We start from the raw sequence: 24,191 nt of genomic DNA on the forward strand, positions 1-24,191 counted from the left end.
GTGTGTGTGTGTGTGTGTGTGTGTGTGTGTGTGTGTGTGTGTGTGTGGGTGTGGGTGTGTGTGTGGTGACTGAAACAGTGACAACATCACAGATACAGGAAGTGGCAGGGCTATCTGGTGAAGTTGGTTTCCTGTTGTGGTTTCTCACTTCTGCTGCTGATGTCAAACGACTTCAGCAACAACTCTCACGTCTTCTCACCACTGGTAGAGGAAGATACTCTTTACTGGTGAAAGTGCAAATACAGCAATGCAAAAATACACCATTATAAGGACTCCTGCATTCAGAATCTTACTTACGTACAAGTGCAGAAGTATGCAAAATGTACTTAATGGAATACGTTTTTGTTCTGATATATTATTATATGTGACATTATTAGCTTATTAACACTAATGCATCAATGTGTAAGTGGCATTTTACTTTTACTTTATATACAGTGTGGTATTTTAGTCCAGTGGTTCCCAACCTAAGGGTCAGGTCCCTCCACAGGGTCACAAGATAAATCTCAGGGGCTGTGAGATGATTGAAGAAGCAGGAAGGAAGAAAAAAATAAATTGATATACATTTTTCCGGACTTTTTTCAAATCTTTGCTTTTTTGTGAAATATTAGTGAGCCTTACCTTTTTGTAACTTGATCAGTTATTTAAAGGTGACATATTATGCTCATTTTCAGGTTCATACTTTTATTTTGGATTTCTACTCGAACATGTTTACACTCTTTAATGTAAAAAAGCCCACATTGTTTTCCTCATACTGTCCGTCTGACAATACCTGTATTCACCCTCTGTATGAAACGCTCCGTTTTAGTGCCTGTCTCTTTAAGACCCCGTCCTGAAAAAGCCTAGTCTGCTTTGTTTAGCGAGGAACATATGACGCACCTTTGCAAAGATAGTTCTCAAGCCGTGGGTGCAGATACTCAGATGAGTGGAGGCGTATATTCTAATGAGCCTGAGACAGGGGAAGGGGAGCCAAATCTGAATGTCTTGTTGAATCACACTTTTTCTGATCTAAGAATCCCATAAAAACTGACTGGTTCTCTTATTTCACAGTTTTTGGGTTGGTAGGCACTCCAGATGCCCAAATGTATATGCACAAGCACTGCAAGTAAGTTTTTCATGATATGTCCCCTGTAAATGGAACCATCTAAGGAGAAAATCCCTCTTTGAGGAAGCTGCTAAAGACTCATGACCATCCAAAACCAGACACTGATTTTTTTCTGAGGGGCCACAAGCCAAGAAGTACGGGGAAAAATGTTTTTAACATAGTCTTTTATCAAGGTTATCATATGTTTTTATCTTAAATTAATCTGAAAATCTTAATCTGTAAGTATATTAACTGGGAGATAAATTAAGTGGAGTCAAATGTACAATATTTTCCTCTGAAATGTTTTGGAGTAGACATATAAAGCACCAAGTAAAGTACTTTCCAACACTGCTTCTCTCATAAAACTTTCATTTTCCAGTATTTTTTTGAAGAAATAAAATCCTGCTACACAAAGATTTAAGCTGAATTAAGAAGTATTTCGATTTATTTGCTGTTGTTTAGGTTTTTTTTTTTTAAAAAGAGGAAGACATTTTTAAACCACTGTCAGATCAGCTGCTCTGATAAAAAGCTTATTTTTCATTCATTACTCACACATTATGTCAGCGCATGTATTCATCCATTTACACCAACACCCACAAATTCAGTCACGGTGACTAATGTGTTTATAAGAAGCCGAGGCTACTGTTCTTCACCCTGTCTGCCTACATGACTAACCACACCGCGGAACCAGCTATTTCTGTAGATGCCGTCACCGCTGTATTCCTGACATTTCACATGTATCTGCCTGATATTCTGTGACCTTTCAGAGTCACTGACAGTCGTGTGTTAATAAAGAGCTGGTGTTTGCATAGATGGGGCACTCCGTTGCTCATTTACACACAATCACACACACACATACACACACGTATGCACACACACACCATTACCCCCAACAACACACAGACAGGAAACCAGCATTTGCTAATTATGTTATGTCGTGTCCACAGGAAGGAAGAAATCCTGCAGTGACACACGTTATCAGTTAGGTGAGACTGCAGACAATGGCTCATCCAACCCATACATACAGATAGGATGTGTGTGTGTGTTTGGTTACTGCCTTAAAAGGTCATTACTGTATTTTAGTATATTGCCTTATTTTTCTTGAAACAATGAAAACACAACTGTCACTGTGGGGTGAGAAACGTACTGTTGCTCATAGCAGAGGACTGTGTTTTACACATTATTCCCAAAAATGAAGACTGCTGCTTTTGTATCATGAAAAGTGATACATTATCGATTGATTTTCTAAAAGCTCTTTATAGAAGTTGATTTGTTTTGGGAAAAAAAGAGGTTAATCTAATCCCATTTTGCTAATTTTGCTAAATCGCAGTACGGTAAAATGTTGGACTCAGCATTCCATGCTGTGTCACAGTTAGTCACTAATTCGGGTTTCCGTACACATCATTGCAATTTGGAGAGTTGGTTTGTCTTCCTTATAAAACTGTGGAATGGATCACCATACATTTTTCTTTATACGGCCATAATATAAACAAACTGTCTCCTTATCTCTACTGACTCCTAAAACTAACTTGTGTATGGATGCCTGTGTTTGCTTCATAAACCTATGAGGATACAGTGCAGAGGTGTGTGTGTGTATGTGTGTGTGTGTGTGTGTGTGTGTGTGTGTGTATTGTTGGACAGAGGGACTTGGCAGTGCTGTGTGGTATTCATCACTTGCAGGCTAGGGCTGAATTAGGAGACAATGTGACAACAGAAAACACAAAGAATGTTCCTCTCCCACTGTTTGAGATGGAAATATTTCTGATAGATAACTGAGAGAAGTTACATTTTCTAGGGGATAACAACTGCAGTGTTTTATATAAAATAACATGGTCCATCTCAAACTATTTTTTTTAAAATATTCATTGTAAGGAGCTTTAAATAGTGTATTTGTGCAGCAAGCTAACCTACGCCTCAGATATACAGTACATCTATGGTGCCATGATAACATATTAAACGATAATCCTGAAACAACCACCATTCATACACTGATGGCAGAGGCTATCATACAAGGTGCCACCTGCCCATCAGGATCTGAACTAATTCACATTCACACCCTTCTTATATACAGTCTATGATTCACGCACACTCACCAATGGCACTACCTCTGACCCAAAGCCGTCTCCATATATAGGCTATGTTTTTCAACCTATTCAAATACAGTTACATATTATTATTGTTAGGTTGATTTCCATGCATTATTATTTGTATTATTTAATGTAATTCTGTTCAGCTTTTAGAAGTCTCTTATATAAGCTTGTATCTGAATACCTCTCCTGCACAAGCTTTTGTTTACTTTACATTAATTTGATTAAATGTTGGTGAAAGTTTGTTTGTATATTTATTTCTGTACACATCATATATTTTCATATTGATTGTATTTTTAAAGTGCAAACAAATATATTTATCTAATCATGTTCTTAAAATATAATCATTGGTTTACTGAGCATTAATGTGGTAAAATTAGTCAAATAAATCGGTTGGAAGCTTCAATAAAAAATGAGCCCCCTAATTAATCAACACATAGTGACGTAATCCTTCTTACTAGACTAAGTACTTATCATTAACCCCATACACCAGAGCTCCTTTAGTAAAGCAGCGTCATGAATCGCGTTTACCGGGCCTCAAACAGTTAACAGTTTTGCGCGTGCACGGTCATGCATCCAGAGTGTATCGGGAGCGCGCAGAGGCGCACCAGGAACGCGAAGCAGAATCAGATCAGACAGACAGCAGGTCGGTCGGTCGGTCGGTGAGCAGGAAGACAGACCGCGGAAAGTACCGGCGTGAAAACGGCACACCTGAGCCTTTTGGTTTCGGCGGTGGCGGTTGCTTCTCCGGTGGACTAACGTTACTGGAAGTGTTATTCAACAGTTCAGACGGACGGAGAGGGTCGGTAAAGCTGTCCACCATGTCGGGGAGCAGGGAGGAGGAGAGGAGGAAACTGGCCGACATCATCAACCACTGGAACGCCAACCGGCTCGACCTGTTTGAGATCAGCCGGCCCACAGAGGTAGGAGACCACCCCGGAGTAGCAAGAGAGACAGAGACCGCGGACCCACAAGGCCCTCTCCCGGGTGAATGGGAGACCGTAACGCTGACCAAGACTTGGCTTGAACATGTTGAAAGCCAGGCTGTTGTGGGCAGCGTGGTTTACTCGGTGTCCCCGTACGTGCATGGGGAGAATGAATGCCAAACTCCATTGAAAAATCTGGTGATTTACTATATCGCCATATGTACAGCATACGGCCTTTGACATTGAATGAATATGTGAGCGTTAAACAGACAAAGTAAATATTTGTCTACAGATCAGCGCCATGTTTCGGTAACATTCCTTCTTGGAGAAACATTTGAGCGTAACGTTAGCTTAGCTTCTAGCTACCGCCCACAGCTGTGTTTAGCTTGTGACTTAGCCACAGCACGCTAACGTTATATAGTAGGAATTATTCTCAGAGTTGACAGTTCATAGAACCAGTTCGTGCTTTGTGCATAATAAATACACCGAATTTGAAGTGAATTCCAACGAGTTGTTGAGTATATTCAGGTAACGTTGAATTTTCGGATATGCGAACGTGAGCGATAAGAGTGGCAACATTGAATTGCCAGATTTTGAATGGAGTTTGGTGTGTTGCTATCTCCAGTACGTATCGGGCTTAGCTAGCTAACTAGTTAGCGAGCACATTACCTGTAGAGCAAACATGAACCCTGCCAGTGGGTCAAACAGAAGAAACCAATTACTGGTATTTGGTACAACACGTATAATTGCTTTTTTAAATGACAAACCAAACTTGTGATGTATCGAGCTGTGCCAGTGTTTGCTGTGTGTAGCGGGGCTTGCAGCAGTGCCTGCAATGGCTGACAACCCCAGTAACACGGCGAGGTTGTTTGATACGCAGGGCAAATGGATAAAAGCTTAAGGTATTAGCAACACGCTGGGGCGTACACGCTTATTCCAGGTAGGGCACTCGCAGCAAAGATGCTACCAGCCTGCGAACCAAAACACAATCTCCCTGCCAGTGCAGAATGCAGACCATGTTGCTCTCTGCATTGTCCTCACACTAGCTAGTTTGGTGCGAGCTGCTCGCTTGACCAGCAATAATTTGACCCTGCAACACATTGAGGAACGGTGCTATAATTAAAAGGCCAGTCTAGACTCAGGTTGGGGTTGTTTACTAATAACATGCCAGGATAAGGAACTCCTCCCTGCAGGATTCAGATATAGCTAGCAGCCAGAGAGCGGCAAGGGCTTGCTGATGTTTCTCGTCTTTAAGGAGTTAGTCAATAACAATCTATCCTTACTCCTCAACTGGTGCATCTCACGCCTAAGTAGTTTTGATTTATAGCTCTGACTCTGATTGCGTCAGCTGCAGCGTTTTTTAGGCGGGCAGCCCACCCCCACCGCTCCTTGGATAAGGGGACCGGGGGGGGGCACAGGGTCCCCTCTCCTCTTCTTGAGCCGATTAATGTATCAGGATTGAAGCTGGCCAGCCGTTGGCCAGGGTTTGTGCACTGCACACACACACACACACACACACACGTCTCCATTCTGTGAGGAATGATTAACCCACTCCAGAAGTTCTCGAGGCTGTAATTGTCTCACTGCACAAGGAGCGTTGCTGCTCAGAGTTGAGTCCGGCAGTACGTGATTAAATGTAAGCAGATGCATGGCCTTCCCTGCCACGCCACACCCTACCCCATATGTCAGCTGGTGGAGCCCCCAAGCTGCACAAGTGTCCTTCACACTGTCTAGACTACTCTCGAGTGTAGCTGGACACGAACGACGCGACATTTGTAATACTGTTTTACAGTATGATCTGGGATTGACACTGATTTTTTTATTTTTTTTTTATTTGATCTACCACACACAGAATCATCTATCTGATAATTGACAACGTTTCATTTCTGTAGTTTGGACCAAACTGCCTCAGAGAGCGGTGAGATCATTCGTGTGATTAGATTAGCTGTGCGTGGGTGATTAGTCTGGAGCAAAGGTTGTCAAACTTTTTAATCTTGCAACCCAAACTGAATAAGTCCTGCTGTGGGACTCATGGTGGGGCCGTGGGGCTCATTATAACATAACGGGTACTCGTGTCACGTGGGGACTCGCCACAGGCAGAGACGTGGGGCTTACTGTTGCAGAATTAAATAAACACTAGGCTTGAAAGATGTAGCACAATACATGTACTGCAATTCAGATGCAATCGCACCAACCGTTGGTTTTATTTGGATCCAAAAAATTGTGGGAATGTTTACTTTGCTCCACTTTTGTATTTAGGCTGTCCAGGTTCACACTGCCCGGTTGTAAGTTGTAGTATTCTGTTTGTTTGTGTGTGTGTGTGTGTGTGTGGTGGGGATGGACATTGTTCAGGATACAAACACATTATTAGTTGTCCTCGTATGTTTTAACACTAATGCAGCCTCTGGTTTAATGCCTTCATCCAGATCAGACCTTTGCTATTCACAATATGGTTGCATTGAGTAACTGCTACATGTCACTGAAAAATGATGTCCTCAGACAGTACTGTTTAAAGAGATGCACTGTTTAAAAAAAATTGTGAGCACAGTCTGCAGCAATCCTCCCCAAAAAGAGTTTGGATGCTGTAGGCTGATATCCAGAACTTCCTGTTGCTTGGAAAGCTGTTTATAAGGGAAAAGTTGATGTCAAGATTACCCTGAATATAACCTGTGATATAGAGGGCAGTATCGAAAAGCAAGTTTGTGACTTAAGTCTTGGTCTTAATAAATTTGGAACAAGTCCTTGATGCCCAAACTCTACGTGTGCTCTTGATCATTCTAATTTACAAGCTCTGGTGCACTAGCAGCTTGAGCCTAAACAAGGATTAAACTAGAGTGTTGGGGTCACATATCTAACACAGTAAGAGTCCATGCTGCATCAAATAGTACAGGACAAGCAGACCTTGTCTATAGAGCAAGGGACAGGGCAAGATGCATGATTAGAGTAGATAATTCATATCACTGTACAAAAGTACTTTCAGTATTCACTCACTGTTCAGTCAGGCAGTATGTAGTCATGACTTCATGAAGTGGCTGTGACAGTGTTGTAGTAAGAAGGCAGCACTATATAAGCCTGGTGTTGCATGTGACATTGTTGTTATCAGGCAGGTCCGACATATATTATGTTGACATTTTCCTTGACCGGGGCATTTGTCGTTAAATGAGGGCACTTCCTGTTTTTAAGTGTGATTTGCCTTGGATAAGCGCTGACTCATGTAAACCTGTCTGTCTCTCTTATCAGGAAAAGGTTTGAGTTTAGGGTCAGACCTGTTGACCTCCACCTTTTTTTTAATTTATTTTTTTTTTAAAAAAAATTTTAATTTGCGTGATGCAGGTAAGACTGTTCTACAGCTTGTACTGAGTGCTGACCTATGGAATTTCTTTTCCCACTTTATTCTCCGAGCAACTCAAGAGAGGCTTATGGTTTAAAACGGGAACGGCAGCTTTTTTGTCCATCCAGTGCTCCATCGATCCTTCTTCTTCACCACCAAATCAACTCCACTGACCTCAAGATCTCTCTAGGCTGCCAAATATTATGTTATACGTTTAGTTATTAACTTTGCACACACCTACACTGTGGCTTGATTGCTTGTCAGCATGTAGATCACAGATTAGGAGGATCTTAGAAAAGGTATTGGATCTAAATTTAAGACTTTTAAACAAATAAAAGCCTTAAATAGACTTTATAGAACTTTTAAGTTGTAGGAGCGCTGGACATCTTGGCAAACATTACAAGGTTAACGCAGTATGACATTTTTTTTTTCTTATCAAGTCTGCTCAGCTGAACAGATCCAAAGATTTTGTATTTAAATGTACACTGTCCTGGTATAATTCCTTAACCTTATGTTGCTGATTCATTTTGATGTGCAAACCGCTTGTTTCTCTTGTCGTTGGTCGTTTTTTTTTTTTCCTGCTTGTTGAGATGGTCTTAAACGCTAGCCGCTTCCTGTCTTGAATTGGTCTTTGAAACCTGCAGATGAGGAGGCTATACCTGTGGAAAGCTGACTTTGCCTGTTACTGCACGGTGTGACAAAACAACACGAATCACTTCGTACGACTGTGCCGTACAGCATGCTGACTGACGTGGAGGACGATCTCATCTTGATCTTGAGGAAAAGGTTGATTTAAAGGAAAAGGTGCTTTGAAAGGACATAGTGTTGAGCAGCAGATACGTATATGGTGGAGAACTGTGGCTAAAAATACAACCAGCGTGTCTAAATATGGCTCTCAATATGTTCCTCAGCTCCACTGTATATTGCATGGCTGTATAGGATGTCAATGTGTTGGTGTACTGCGATATCCAGTGTAGCATCCTCACTGTGGCTTAAGGAGGAAAGACTGAGAAACGGGGGGGTTGTAACACTTGCAGGAAACTAAAGGGTACAGGTTTACGGCAAGAGTTACCACACATCTGGTCAATGGTTTCCTTACAGCTTAATTAAAAAACTTGCCCAGTAGTGGAGCAATACTGTATTGTTGCTTTTGCTTCGTATGCAGAAAAAAAATCAGAAGGATAACAGACAATGAAAGCAATTATTTGTAGTCATACCGCACTATGTAATGCTATTAGTTCTGATTGCACCGACTGACTGGCTGAGTTTGAGGGGAAAGGCTTTTACAAGCTGGTAGCTCGTGTCCACCTTCTTTCCTCTGGGATGTGAACACGGCACGTAAGCAGTCTCGCCGTGACATCAGCGGCCACTCCCTCCTTTCCCCTGTTGCACAGGAAGCAGGAAGCCGACAGGAAGTGTGTGGTGCGTGGAGATAGTGGGTTTCCTGTGGTCTGGTTAGAACGACTGGGTTGTTTTCAGAGGGATGCGTGATCAGATTTTGTTTTATTTTATCAGCTATTTCCAGATTTCAGTGCTCCAGAATAACTCTTCAGGGTGCTATGTTTCGGTGCAGCAACCCATGTCCTGTTTCTAGATATTTAGTGACATTATTGATCAATATTTTGTTTTGGTTTATTGACAATGTCATCGATTAGAATACTGAAGCTTAGGTTATTTCATCGGAGCAAATGTAATATAGAAATCTAAAATGTATCTAAAGCCAACCTGTGCATTGATTTGCAAAGGGACAGATACTTCAATATAAACGGTATGGCAAAGTCTTTGACGGTCAGGCTGCAACTAACGAGTGTATACGGAGAAATGTTGGGTGAAAAATGACCATCGCAATTTCCTAGAGCTCAAGATGACATCTTTCAAATGTCTCGTTTTGCCTGACAGATGGTACAAAACATCAAAATTCAGTTTACTTAAATGTAAGACAAGAAAAAGCAGTGAATCCTCACATTTGAGAAGCTGGGACCATTCTACTCTTGGTTTGTATTAATAGATCTCTCGGCTGGTGTTTGACTTTGACTTAAAGGTCAGTGTCGGCCTGGCGTTGTACCTGTTTAAAGCAGCAGCTGCTGGTGATAGTAGCTGCATGTTTGGCAGCAGCACAGTGGAGACCTGGTTAACAGATTTGCTGGCCTCAGCCACAACTACAATACCATGAGGACACACACACACACACACACAAGCTGGCCGCTCTGTGCATTTATCTCTGTTTGCATTGTCCCTCTGTATGTTCATCGGCCATGCCCTCCCTCCCTCTTTCTGTCTCTCTCTCATCATGTCACATAGCCGCTAGCTGGCTGTGTCACCATGGTAACGCAGTGGCTGTGATGAGCTCACCAAAAAAAAGGCTGTTCTCTCTCACAACCACACACACACTCTGTAGTTAACAGGCTTGTAAAAGAAGTGTGTGTGTGTGAGAGGTTTTTAGTTATGGTTTAAGGTGTTCTTAATACAGGTCAAAGAGGCCCTCATCAGTGAGCGTCATGGTTGGATTCACCTGAAGTGAACACGCAGTAAAGCTGCTGTTTGAGTCGCAGGTGGGTGGGTTGACTGTGTGGGTGTGAGACAAAAGCTAAACTACGCGTCTTCATCAAAGGTGCTGCAGTCCCTAGATTCTATGTGGAGGATCCCACTGAAGCTAAGGCCCCATTTACACATGTCTTGTATTCAGACGTTGTCCATATACATGCGTTGGCCAAATCACAAGTCAAAATGGCAGACCCTCTTGGTTTACCCAGGCCGTGTACAAATTAGGGTCAGCCCTACTGCAGTCCAGAAGGGTGGCGGTAACTACTATGTTAACGGCAAAAATTATTAGAAGAAGAACGGTTATAATAACCACTCACTGGATGTAGACTGTGCGTGTAAGTCTGCCATTGACCGCCTATTTCAGCATCCGGCATTCTCCTCCCCTCCCGCTATCTGCACCATCTATTTTCACAAGTGCACCGTTGCTGCATCCTGTGCTTAGCGCTTACACCTTTCTTTAGCGCTGACACAGCATTATGGAGATGGGTCCGGCTATGCGAGAAAATCTATAAACTAACACAAACACATGGGTGACTTTCATGTTTGGACTACGAGCAATGTAAAAGCTGAATCGTCTTCACTGGCCTCTCGCTCACGCCACTCCCTCACACATACAGATCATTCAGCTTGAACTGATCAGGGATCAGATGAAAGTGCAAGAAAGAGGGCTAATTTCCATGTAATTTCAGCGAGTGGCTATTATCACAGAGCGCTTACTGATGTAGTTCCACTTGGGAGTAGTAAAGATTACGTTTGCATCTTGGCGACATTGCTGGAACAAATCACCTCCGGAGATGCAACAAGTGCAAAGGGGCTCTAACATGGCCCTCCTAAAAATGTGGTTTTAAGGAGACCACAAACATGATTAGTCTGCTTGTGCTGCATTGTTTTTCCTGGTTTGCTGGTAGAGTTTGTTCACAGGCAAGACAACGGGGCACAGAATTGCTGCACTGATAAATGTAGTCTGAAAAGGTGAACAAATAACAGCTCGCCGTGTGAAGTGAAAATGGGTGAAGGCTGAGTAGGATGTTAATGGGAAGGAGCATGGATCCTTATCAGCTCTCTGGATAAATGTAAACACACAGTGCAGGTATGAAAGCTGGCTTCATTTAACCTTTCCTTCTTTATACTTTTATTGTTCTTAACTTGTTTGGACAGTTCTTCGCTGTTGTATTGCAGTGCTTTGATTTTCTAATCGGCTCTCGAGAAGATGGGACGGGCGTATATTTTGTTGATTTTCGTGGTTTATCTGATCTTGCTTTTAATGTATTGGTCATTCCATTCTGTTAACTTCATAGGACCTGTGTTACAAGTGTAAGAAGTGATCGTTTACATAAAATTATTAAATATAACATTGAACATTAACGTTGTATATATCTGCAATGAATATAAATAGTTACTCATAAAAAAGGTTTAAAGAAATTTAAATGAGCCTTGGGTAAAATTACAGTCAAAATATCTTAAAGTGGTATTTTTAGCGCTGCAGCTAAGTTTAGCAAGATCTGTGGCTCCCATTTTCTGATGCAGGACCTACTAACTTCTAGATGTGATAGATCTATATTCGTACACAGAATTGATATCAAAATCTAATCTAATTTAATATTAATCGAGATCAATATTTGGCCGCAAGAAAGTGGAAACTATTGGATATATCTTTTTTTTTTTTCAAATTTAAAGAATCTTTTTCTTTGGTAAAATTATATTCAGTTTTATTAATTGTATTACTGTAAAACATTCAATAACTAGCTATTTACATTAAATTACTCTTGGGGTTTCTTTGATTGTTCAGTACAAATTCCAATCCAGTCCAGCAAAAAAGGGCCTTGAACACACAAACTCCAAAAAAATCATAACTTGTAGATAATTGGCAGTAGAGCTACAGGATTTTGCAAGGCCCCTGTACATTTAATAGAAGTTTTCAATTTAATTTCAAGTAAATCCAAGACATGAAGTGGTCTTGGTTGTTGTGGAATGACCCGTATTTATCCTTAGTTTGACCCTGTAGACTCCCGGATGCTGTGGCCTCGTTTTTCTCACTGCAGCTCCGGCCTTCTAACGCCCCCCCGTAGGCTTCAGATAATCTGAGCACTGCTTGTGTCTGAGAGTCCATCTCCACAAGTGTCTGCCCAACAGTCCAACCAGTTGCAGCTTTAAATGTCACATTTCATGGCCAAACGTTGTGTTTGTGGTGCGTGTGTGAGGGTAATCGCTCCACAGTGCTTCATTACGGAGCCAGGCAAAAGATCACGACCGCAAGTCTTATAGCCTGTCCAGCAGAGTTATGGCCCATCTCTGACACACACACACACGAGTGCAAACACAAATACACACACTGACAGACGGACTGTCATGATTGGATGGGTAACCTTATAGCTCATTTCCATCCGCCAACCGCTGCTCATTCATGTTGATTTCGGTTCCGTCGTGTTTCTCACCGGTTGGGCGTTTTACGGTTCAAACAATAAGTTTGCTGTAATTTCACTGGTTGCAAGTTGTCACATTCACTCAGTGTAGAATGCTGCTGTGGTGCACTCAATTCTGACAGGATGGACATTTTTTTAAATCGTAACCCCCCCCCCCTGATATTTCTGCCGTTGAGTGTGAACTCTCCAGTTCAGTATCCAATCTTTGTGCGGCCACATCGCTCACCGTAGCAGCTGTAATTAATGCAGCTGGCCTCGGTCTATTGGCTGCTGCCCGTTAAAAAGAAGGATGAGGGTCACACTGGACAGCCAGGATATTTATCGCCGCTGTTTATTTTCAGCCCTGTTAGGAAGTCCACTTCAGGAGTGATTTAGGCTGTGTGAGGGTTACGGGCCAAACGGTCTCTATCAAGACGTGTTCATAAGAATGTAATGTATTCAAATCGAGGAGAGGGTGGAAGCAAAATGTTCATATTTCAACTTATTTACCACGATCTGCTGTAGTAATTTGATAAACGTGAAGAAATGATGAGGAAAATGAATCATACCTGCAGCCGTTGGTGAAGTATCTTTACTGAAGTCTTTGCTTCCAGCTTTAAAGTGACGAGGCTCATTTTAGATCAAACCTGTAGCAGGCAAATGTACAACTAATTACAGGTAGTTTTCATTTTCCAGCATGTACCATCAAACCCAACTTTAGCTACCTTAGATACTTCGTATTTAGACACAGATTAAAGAAAACAACGCAAGATTAAGATGGCAGCAAATGCAAAAAAGGTAACTGAACTATATCAAACACAAATTCACAGGCTACTGAAAAACCTTTAAAACTGTCTTCCAGTGAAATGATCTGAGTGTAAAGCTTAAAGAAATGATACAATCTTTGAGAAGTCGTCCCAGTTATGTTCCACAGTTTTTTTTATTTACACGTGTGTTTTGGTTGCAAAATCCATCGGATAATCAATTCTTACTTTAATTTACAGGTTCTTTAAACCTTAATTTACACCTGGTCAAACTTGCAGAAACCCTGCTCTACTTTGGAGGCAGTTAATTTTCCCAGAAGGTCCGCTAATCAATATATGTGAAGCGCTCCTTAAAGAGGCCTCCCCAAGCATGGCCTCTGTGTGAGTGCTTGAGGAGTAGTCTGGAGATCCGAATGGGTGATATGTCATCGTTTTCAGGGCTCCTGCTGGTCCTGGAATTCCTGGAATGCAAATGGAGTTTTTTTTTTGAGTGGTGAATTCCAGACGAGGAAGGTCAGGTAACAGAGGATAGACTCTGTGGAAATTGGGGAATGTGAGGGAATTTCGCAAACTGAAATGTATTTCTCAGCTGGTTTGAGACATTTATTGCGACAGATGGCTTCCAGCGAAGCTTGGGTGGAGTCCAGAGGTTTCACTCCTTTAAAAAAAAAAAAAAAAAAAAGTCATGGAATATACATTTAGGACCACAGAGGGAGGTCCTCTCCATCGAAGCACCTGTGGTTCATGATCTCACTCTGCCCTCTCTCCCTCTGTCAAACACACATTCCTTCTCTGTGATTTGGCCTCTCTCTTATCTCTCTTTTCTCTCTTTCCTCTTGTTCTAAAACAAGCAGTGTATTGTGTGTGCTCAGCAGAGCAGCCCGCCCTAAAAGGTGTGTGTGTGTGTGTGTGTGTGTGTGTGTGTGTGTGTGTGTGTGTGTGTGTCCTAGCCAGCCTGTCAGACCGTGTTAATCCCCTCAGAGGCCTGGCTCACCTCCTCCCGCCTTGCCCCCTTTTTCCTCTCCTTCGGGCCTCCGTTTGGTCGGTGTTTTCCTCTCAGCCAGCTGATACGCTCCCTCACCTGTCACTCAGAGCCCGCTTTCCTCCCTGTGGTCCATTTGCATGGGCGGTAACCCCCCGTTGACCTCACAGGATCAGACAGCAATCGGGGACCAATGACTGAGTGTTTTGCAGCACCGCTTGCTACCAGCTCCCATGGTGCTTTGCGGTAGATCAATGTCTAAGTCGTGGCCCAGAAGGAGGGAAAAGGAGGAGGAACGGAACGTGTCGTGTCTGGGAGTAAAACCTGTTGTCTGCTACATGTGGGCAGTTTACGAGAATATTGGATTTGGCTGGTAGAAATCCATATTGAAAACAAAGGAGAATAAAACCAACTTTAATGTACCCTTGCATTGATTTGCTTATTTTGTAAAGTAAGGTTGTTGTTGTTTTTTTAAAGAAAGTGACCACCAATCTTAGTTGTCAGTCGTGTATTTATCTGGTGTTGGTCCATCATGATCCATCACAGAAGACATGAAAAATGTTTATAAACCTTCTGAATTGCTAAGTACAGTACATTCATATTTCCATATACTCACATTTGACTTTTATGGTCTACGGAGAACATGGAAACGGTGGAAAGAATTAAAAGTAGACAAGATATTTAGAAAAATAAATGACACCACTACATTATATCTAAATGTGAAAAATGATAAGTCAATTCACAGAAAAAAAATTACAAGTTAAAATGCTTCTATTTTGACAATTAATTAAATCAATCAATCATTGAAGTGGCTGTAGTTTTAGCATTTTACAAATTGACCAAAAGCATGGAACTGCAATTACATGTTAAAATCAAAAATTGGGCTGACCCATGGTTTTAATGGGCTGCATGGTGGTATAAGAATCTGCCTTAGTGTGTGAAATAGTTTTTGATTGGTTAAACCTAATTACCAGCATATCTACCCTCATACACGCCACACACAGAGCTTTGACAAACAACAAGATGGAACACAAGTGACATTCCACAACTTTTAAGACGGGGACCACAACATTTTTGGCGCTGTGCCTGTGTGTTGAAATGTTTGTTGGTCTGGCGTCGTTGGCCTGTGAAAAGTATCAGCACAACAAACCTGAGACAGCAGATGGTGCATAAGGACTCAACTGGACTTTTTCTTGACTTCGTAGGAGAAAAGGGAATTTGATAGGGCGGAGTTGTGTTCACATCAGCATTTGGTTATGCGTTTCTCTACGGGGCGTTTTGGTGTCTTGCAACTCCTTTCTTTGGTTTAATGACCTGCAACTTCACTCTTTTGGTCCAGTCTAAATGCTCTCATCAGTGTAGCTTTTCAGCTGCCTGTGGAGCACCAGATAAGACAGATAGAGTTAGTGACAGTGGAGCATTTTGTAGCTTAAGAAGCAGGAAATTGAGACGTGTAAATAGTTTGGATAGTTAGCTATCCACGTGTGTTGAGAGAAAATCACGTTCTTTTTCCCGCACGATTCAATGTGCAGATGGCACCAGCCTCAGGTAGCTGGCTAGTAAGCGAACGGGTAACGTGAAGCAAAGTATCAAGGGATAAAGTAAGCCACAGGGCGGACAACATTTTTATTAATGTCGGCCACCTGTAGATTTAATGTTTTTCTCTATGCTGTCGGTTATGAAAAGACCCAAAGTGAACACTTTAAGCGGACTGATTATTACAACTACTCTACTACTTCTACTCCCAAGCTTTTCGATCCATATAAGCGGTTGATCACTATAAGCCGTTTCCACTGTATATCAGATGTTTTCAAATGCTTCTGCTGTCCCCAAGTGACCACAGATATCAACGAATGCTACTTTAACCTACAGCCTAGTGTTGACTATCATGGCATTTGTCCAAGCAAGCACTTAAGGTTCAGTGTCTTATCAGATAACAGTGTGTGTATCTTATTTTTTTTTTAACATGCATTTCATACATCGTCTACCCAATCTGAACATAAATCCTTCTGGTCAAATGAAAGCACAGCTCGTATTAAGTTTGCAGAGCAGTTCAAATGCATGGTGAGTGTGTGACTGAATGTCAGACTCATTCAGAGCAAAGGTACACGTCCGTGGTCGATGGAATACAACTTTTATTGGCTGTTTGGCAGCAAAATAGGCTACGAGGGCAGCAAGGGATGAGCGGCCTGCTAAGACGAGCTGTGTGTGTGTGTGTGTGTGTGTGTGTGTGTGTGTTTAACTTCTCTCATCTGCTGGTTGTTAGAACGCCCCCCCCAATGGTGCTGCGCCCCGTCCTCGCCCTGTTTCTGCACAGCCCCACCCGCCCGGTGGAGAATTTGAACATAAAAATACAATAATAGTGTGTGGGTGACCTCAGTGTGCTGGAGACTTCCCTTCACGCTGCTCCACCCGCTCATATTTGTTGTTCTAAGCTGTCCACCCAGTTTCATAAGAATGGCTTTCACAAACACACAGCAGTGCAGTAGGACAGTGGTGATGCATGACCACGGCTAAAGCAAGCCCAGTGTGTGTGGGGGGTTCTTGTATCTGTGAGTTTAGGGTTTGGGTGTAAATCTCTCTCAGGGAAGAGAAAGAGAAGAAAATAATTTGTCTAACTGGCTTCCCAATATGCGTTTTGCATTAGTATGCAGGTCTGTCTGGACGTTATTATCTGTGGCCTGTGTGTGTGTGTGTGCTTGTGTAGAAGGAGAGGCTGCAGTTCTAGCTACTGTTCCCGGTCAGTTGTTTGTCTAAGGTGGCAGAGTCCTATGCAAATGCACTACATCACCCATCAGCGCAGTAAGTGGCAGAGTTCACCGCACAACACTGTTGATACCAGGCAATTTATTTAACCAACCAGAGGAAAGTATTTGAAACTTTTCTGCGACGGACTGCTAGAATGTCCTGGTGCACTAGATCCTGCATATGTGGGGAATTGAGCTCAGACCAGCGCTTCTCCTGCTTTGAGCCAGGCCTCTGGTGAAGGCCGGATGATGTCATCTACTAATTTGAATACTTGTGGCATCAGTTGCATCGGTTCCACCATATCTGCAACTTTCATCAAGACATTTCTAATCCCAGTTAGAAATATGCACCAAGCCTCATGATGACAGGTTTCAGATTCCTTTCAGACAAGTTGTATCTGTACATAGATGTAGCTACATTTGTTGTATTATAGTACAAGGTTGTGTGGAAAGTTTATAGGTCTGGTGACATGTAGAAATATAGGAGTCAGTACAAGACTGCCCACACAAAATGATGAGGCTTGTGCTGAGTGGCTTCCAGCTTATTAAATGTGAGTTTTCTGCAGGTTTTTTGTTTTATTTACTGTAAATTGAATATCTTTCTGTTTTGGACTTTTGGTTTAGGGTTGTTTGAAACCCAGCGGTGAAATAGTGAGGGTGTGACAACAGAGCCACGCGATTTTGAGATCCTCCTTCGGGTCCAATTTGTAATCATCAGGGCCGTGAGATTCAGGTCAGGAGGATGAGGAGACTTACTTTGCTTGTACCGAGTTTTAAATGTTTCCCAGTATTAGTGGGGATTAATGTACAGAACTGAAGTTCTAGCTTATTTCTGTTCTTTTGGTTCGTCTTTTACACTTGCAACAGTTTTGCTGCGGCAGCACATTTGGCTCCCTCCATTCTTTGTTTGTCCACCTGTCACCTGAGAACCGGGCATGGCCCCGCCCACCAGCGCCATGGCAACATGACACCCGGCTGTGAAGTGGTTGCCATAGCAGCGTTCAGTGACTTGTCGGTGTTGGGTTTCCGTCGGTGGATCTCGGGAGTGTCAGCTGTTTGTGGACAAGCACCCATCGGTGCCTCAGTCTCATGCCGACCCTAGACTAGAAGACTTTGAAGACTTTGAAAAGACTAATATCGGACAAGACAATGAGCATCATTCACTAATATGTGTGTAGAAACGTCTTTACTTACAGTTACAGAGACGCCCCCATCTCTCTATTTAAGTAAATACGCTTGTTGCTAACTTCGAGGCTAACCCCCTTCACTTTAATCATCAAGACAAAGTAAGTTAGACCGGGTCTCCTCACTGGTCTTGAGGAGTTATACATAAACCGTACACACATTGCTCTCTTCTTCCAGGACTTTCAGCCGTATCATCCAGTCTTCAGCAGATGGAACTTTAAATTTCAGTGTCTACAGTCATGAGATTGAGTTTGCTTTTCTTCAAAAGTCTCACAGAATAATGGGAAATGTGGGACAGCTGGGGAAGCTGTGTCTGCCGATGAAGACCATGAGATGTGGGTGAAAGCCGGAGTAAGTCGACTTTTGCGTTGCGATCTTGTCGACAACAAAATCTCTGCTTCATTTAATCACTGCTTCATTAAGTGATTTACCGGTTTTAGATTGCACCTTCTCCAAATTGGGCTTAACGCTGAGCAGCTAAACAATTATACAGAATTTGTACACAAAGAAATCTCATACATTTTCACGGCAGCCTTAATAACCCTCACAGTCACAGTGTGAGGGGACACCACAAAAACATCTTCAAAAAGAAATGGACCCGTTTTACTGAGATGCACTTTCACACGGGACTAATTTGCGGTGGAATTTTTACTTTGCAGATTAACGACAGAGCAGAACCCCCCCAGGATTAAGCGTGCAGATGACCTCTGTGGTTATTAAGACTCTTAAGAGGACCCCAGATAGTACTGGTCCTGTGTGAATCGGGCTTTAAAGGCACACACTGCGGTTAATTACTCTCGAGGTCTTTGAAGTACTGTTGGTAAAAGAGGATGGACGTGCGGACACCCTGATACCAGACGGGTTTACTACATGACTGTTTCGGTCTCATAGTTTGCCACTTCTTCCTCCCCCCCTTTTCACCCAAAGTCACTCCAAGGCTGTGAGAGAGATGTGGGCCGTCCTGCATAATTCAACGCCTCATCCCAAGCGTTTCTGTATGCGTGTGTGTGTTCGTGCATGTGTGCATGCCGCCTTCCGAAGACTGCTCCTCTATTCTCCGCACGTTAGTTGGGACCTTGTAAAAAATGTCTGGTAAGGTCACAGTTGTGCTCACGTTCGTGTGTGTGTGTGTGTGTGTGTGTGTGTGTGTGTGTGTGTGCGCACGCACACACATGCATGTGTTGTATGTAACTCCATAGCCCTGATCACAAGGTGCCATGTTTAACCAGCCCCACCCCCCTCCCCATAACCACTGCAGACCGTTATTGATCTTTCTTGTACATACATACACACTTGGATACACATAAACACGCCCAGGAGCATGTGTGACCTTTCTGGTCTCTATGTTCTCGCTCTCGCTCTCTCTCTCTCTCTCTCTCTCTCTCTCTCTCTCTCCTTGTATAGTTACCGAGAATGAGAGTGAAAATATCAGTAAATGGAGCAGAAGTGAATGCTTCCTCTCATTATCCAGTTAGTTTCTGACTCTCGCTTTGAACGTTTCAACCAGAGTTCAACCGATATGACTTTGTCACGGCTATTTTTGGATGACTGGAGTACCATCGTGTTTTAGTCAGAGGTCTCCCTGTTAATGTTTACCGTTGTTGCAGATTCCATGCTTTTCTGTCATAAAATCAGGACACTCTGCATTTCCACATGACTAATTCCATTCATTTGCACTCATTCAGGTTGCACTGTTTTATGACCGGTGTTAAGCTGTTATTAGTGAAACTCAACAATTCTTGTGCAGATGTCAGGGGTAATAAACTAATTCTACATCTAAGGAAGCATACTCCAGTGTTTTTAATCATATCATATCCAGGCCAATATACGGCCAATATCAAACTCGCGTCTTCTTGTCAGCTATTAATTGCAATCAAGTGGTGACCTCCGGTTCTGTAAAGTGAAGCCAATGCCGGAGTGCCTTAAAAGTGTATTCTTTCAGATGGACACCAGTGGCAGACGCCTCTGGGTGCAAAAAGAAGTTTGATTGTTTAGACGTCTATGAGAAAATGACCCTACTCCTCACTTGATTTATTACCTCATTAAACATTGTAAACATGAAATTATGGTCTCAATTGCTAGTTTCAAGTATTTTCCATCACAGCATGGTGTTCATTTTTAGGGCTGTTCTTAAACAAAGATTCTTAGTCGACTAACACTCATACAATTTTGTCGACTGACCGTTTAGCTGATTTGCTCTGTAAAACAAAAGAATCACACAGTACCACTTTAAATCCTGTTTGCTAGATATGTGCTCATAAGTTTCTTAGAAATATATCATACAGCTTGACATCAGCATAGAAACGGCTAACCAACTGAAACCATCTTATTCGACTAATACCAAAACTACCAACTACCAACTACCTATTCACTACGTAGGTTATGGCTCTTTTTTTATAATAAAACGGATGATTAAGCAGAGTGTGCTTTTAGCTACATTGTGATCGCTTCTACGGCGTCCGTTTGAGGGTTGTCCGTGTTTCATCTTAGAGCTTTAACCCTTTAAACATGTGTTTTAGTTGAAAGTTAATTTGAACATTTTGGCTGCCTAAAAATGTCTTGCTCATTGTTCGGATGGCGAAAGGCAAAACGTTAGGCTTCATAACCTTTGTCCAAGAAACGATGGGCGATCACACGGTGACTTCATCCATTCCTTCTACACTCTGCGGTTGCATGATTGGAAGTCTAGATTCTAACTGCTATTATAAGCTACTCGCATTTTTGGAAACACAGACCTATGAATGCACCAGCACATTCTGTATTTCTGCACACTCCAACTCGTAATAGCAGCATCGCGCTGTGTTCTGTTTTTGTCTCTTAACTTTGAGCCGAACCCGCGCTGTTCATTGGAGAACAATGGCTGCTCTGTGATTGTCAGCAGCCTGGGCCTCTACTTAACGAGTTGTTTGTGTGCCATGTCAACATGGTTAATGGGAATTTGTCTCAGTGCATCTCTTGAAAACAGACAAAAGATATAGAGAAAACATTTATTACATGTACATCAGCTCCTTTATGTAGCGTGGAGATAGCACATTGGTGCTACTGCTGCCATGATGGTTAACGCTGCCGTCGCCTTGGTCAGCGTAGCTGTAAAGGTTGTTAAATATATCAGGAGTACATGTGCAGACATCTTCACGGCAGTCTCTACCGCCATCGGGAGTTTGAATAATGTTTTGATCTGAACGATCAATCAAAATGAATTGCCATTTCTTAGATAATCAATTAGATAAATTTAAGTCAGCAGTCAAGCAAAAACCCCAAATAGCAAGTAAAGAGGAGGTGCGTTTCTGAGTTTTATTTCTTTGTAATTTGAATATCTTTGGATGGACAAAACACGAGATTCGGCTCTACGTCATGTCTCGTATAAGCTATGGGGTTCACTCTGCGTCTGTGTATGTGAATGTACGACCGGACACAACAGCGAGCAGGTCTGATTTGTGGCCAGGCATCACCACTGGGTCCAGACGATTTATGCCATACCTTCCCACAATACCTTGCTCTGTCAGGATGACAGGGTGAGCTGGATGGAAAGGGGGGGGGTTGGTGGCTGGACGGCTCGATACTGAAGCAGAAACTCACCTGAAACAAAGAGGCTTTTCTTTGCAGCCACAGAGGAAATCAGAATCGGCTTTATTGGCCATGTATGCGTTATTGGCCATGACTCCGGTTTCCACTTCGCTCTCGATGTACATACACAAATTTACAATGAACAAGAAAAAATATATAATGTGTGCATTTAGTCATTTCATTCAGTCAGGACAACAGGCCTCCGCTGCCTCCCTTTGTTTCTCCTGGTGGCTCAGGTTGTTTTTGTTCTGCAGGATAGTCAGTGAAACAACATACATTCCAGATCGGCGCTGTCACCATTTTCAGTACGAACTTCAAGATGATGTTGTAAGACAGAACTGCTTTGTAGTTGGGGTGGGAATCTCTACGCACCTCACGATTTGATTCAGATTCATAGGGCTACGATGTGATTATAAAACGATTAGCGATTCATCTTGATGCATTTTTGCAACAATTTTCTATACATGAGGCATTTTTTCTCCCTGTGACTATATTTAAAACACGGCATATTTGTAATGATTCATAATTAAAAAACAGATGCATTTACTTCCATTATCTTTTATTAATTCAATATTAGTAACTATTAGAAGCAATGTGTCAATTGGAGTATTACATTTCCAATCATTGCAAAGACAACCAACAAGAAAATAAATAAAGTTGGGCCGTTAGCAGCATCCTCGTAGTAAAAACACAGAATTCAACGTGTTCTCAGTCATGTGACAGAACAAGCTGCTCTTATTCACAAATACATAATAAAGACTTCTCTTCAAACAAATCCCCTCATTATAGGCAATGAGCATTCAGCTTTCTGGAACATGTGACGATACACAAACACTATACATACAGTGATGAAGTGCACTGTTACAATCACACAAGTTTCTACCACCCTACTCGCTTTCCTCAGTGACTCCATGACTTTAGCTTTGGTTTGGTTGTAGAGTCTCGACGTGTCCGTAAAGACGTTGAGATGAATGTTGGTTCCAAAGTGTGCAACATGGCGCAAAAGCTCTGATTCTCAGTTACTGAGTAGGAGTGCAAATCCTTGTCTAAAAAAAGTTGCAGTCTACTTCTGTGATTCGCTTCGTTCTTTTCTAGTTAGACAGAAGAAGAAGCAAAATGCTTCCATACTTTAGCTTTTAAGCCGGGGGGGGGGGGGGCCGGTGCCGGTCAGATTGTATCCATATTCTGCTGCTCAAGCTCAGCCGCCCTCACCAGAACTCTGCTAGTATTTAGTTAGAACATAAACAAGACAAACGTGTATTACGTCTGTTGCGTTCAGGGGCAGCGGTAAGGAACGGACAGCCTGGTGTCACCGAATGGTTACAGCCGATCGTGTTAATTGAGTTTTAAATTTCTGATTATTTAGTTTTCTGCGTCGAGTCATAATCGTTTCCCACCCACCCCTACATCGTAGTAATATTTCAATAGTTGGCTCCTTTCTTTGGTCAAAACGTCTAGGTTGACTGGGAGTGGCTGAAGTATGATCATAGGTCTCATTCTAACTTGACGCGTCTCCCAGTAGACGGTTCAAGAGGTCAGCAATAAATCAACAGCTCAAGGTTTCCCCCATCGGTCCCCCTGACAGTAACTGATCAGATGATGGTGGTCTGTGCTCTGATGTGAGTCTGTTTAGGGATTTGTAACATGAAAAGATATGACTGGAGTCATATGCTGCAGATCTTTTAGCCTAAGAGCCAGTTTAGCAGCTAAAGCGATTATTATTTGGATGTTTCCAATTTTACTAAGTGCATTATACACTTTACATCTTTAATCAACCCTCAACGACCCAAACTGTTCTGATAAGAAGTAATTGTAGATCATAAAATTAGTATGATGGTGATATTTCTGCATGAAAAAGTCAGATTAATCATATTAAATATTTGCAGATTACTTTTCTGTCGATCGATAGTTTGTTCTTCGATGAAAGCAGAACAGTTACCTCACCTGATTGGACTAAACACTAATATCTCATCATTTATATCGTTGTGAATACAATATTTAAATAGAACATATTGTTTGTTTGTGCAGTATTATATGGATCTTAAGGAATTTCTAAAACCTGTAGATAGACTGAACTCCTCCACACTTTTCTCTTGCTTCTGTTTCAAGCCTTTTGTTTTACTTGAGGCCACGTCATCAACCCTTTTTAAAATCTGAAACACAAAGTAAGCCCAAGACACGAGGTGGACTTGAGTTTCTGATGATACATCTGCAATCCTACCACCAAGGTTTCTGATACTGTGGATAATGTGCCGTAAGCCTGGCGTCCTTTGGCTATTTAAAGCAAGAGGTAAAGTAATTCTCCTGCTTCACGCGATGGGATTCTTTGTCTCCATCTCTCTTTTTATTTTCTCCATCTGTTCGGTGCGTCTGATCTGACGTGGGATGACTTTCCCCTCCCAACATCTGAGTTAAAATCCTCGGTCCAGCTGACCTTGGACACAGGCTTTAGGGAGGAATCCCCCCATGTTACTGCAGGTGGGGCCGCAACAATATTGACTCAGGAACTCAGTTCATTTTATTAGGCTCATGTTCCTGTGTGTGTGTGTGTGTGTGTGTGTGTGTGTGTGTGTGT

The 24,191-nt window shown here is 42.3% G+C and overlaps 1 protein-coding gene and 1 long non-coding RNA gene across 18 annotated transcripts in view; both read left to right on the forward strand.

The window, feature by feature from the left end:
• The first annotated feature begins 3,806 nt into the window (after positions 1–3,806).
• afdna (afadin, adherens junction formation factor a) overlaps positions 3,807–24,191 on the forward strand; it is an 85,955-nt gene continuing 65,570 nt past the window's right edge. For all 17 annotated transcript variants that reach the window (XM_031861696.1, XM_031861709.1, XM_031861697.1 and 14 more), the window contains exon 1: positions 3,807–4,091. In XM_031861696.1, the coding sequence (XP_031717556.1) occupies positions 3,990–4,091 (102 nt within the window). In that variant the 5' untranslated portion in view covers positions 3,807–3,989. The remainder of the gene's footprint in view (positions 4,092–24,191) is intronic.
• Positions 4,098–21,445, forward strand: LOC116391276 (uncharacterized). Its single transcript, XR_004213234.1, has 2 exons — positions 4,098–6,422; positions 14,029–21,445. It is a non-coding gene; the product is annotated as an uncharacterized LOC116391276 (long non-coding RNA).

Source organism: Anarrhichthys ocellatus, unplaced genomic scaffold (assembly GCF_004355925.1).
Source record: "Anarrhichthys ocellatus isolate YVR2014 unplaced genomic scaffold, GSC_Weel_1.0 scaffold25, whole genome shotgun sequence".
Classification (NCBI taxonomy): Eukaryota; Metazoa; Chordata; class Actinopteri; order Perciformes; family Anarhichadidae; genus Anarrhichthys; species Anarrhichthys ocellatus.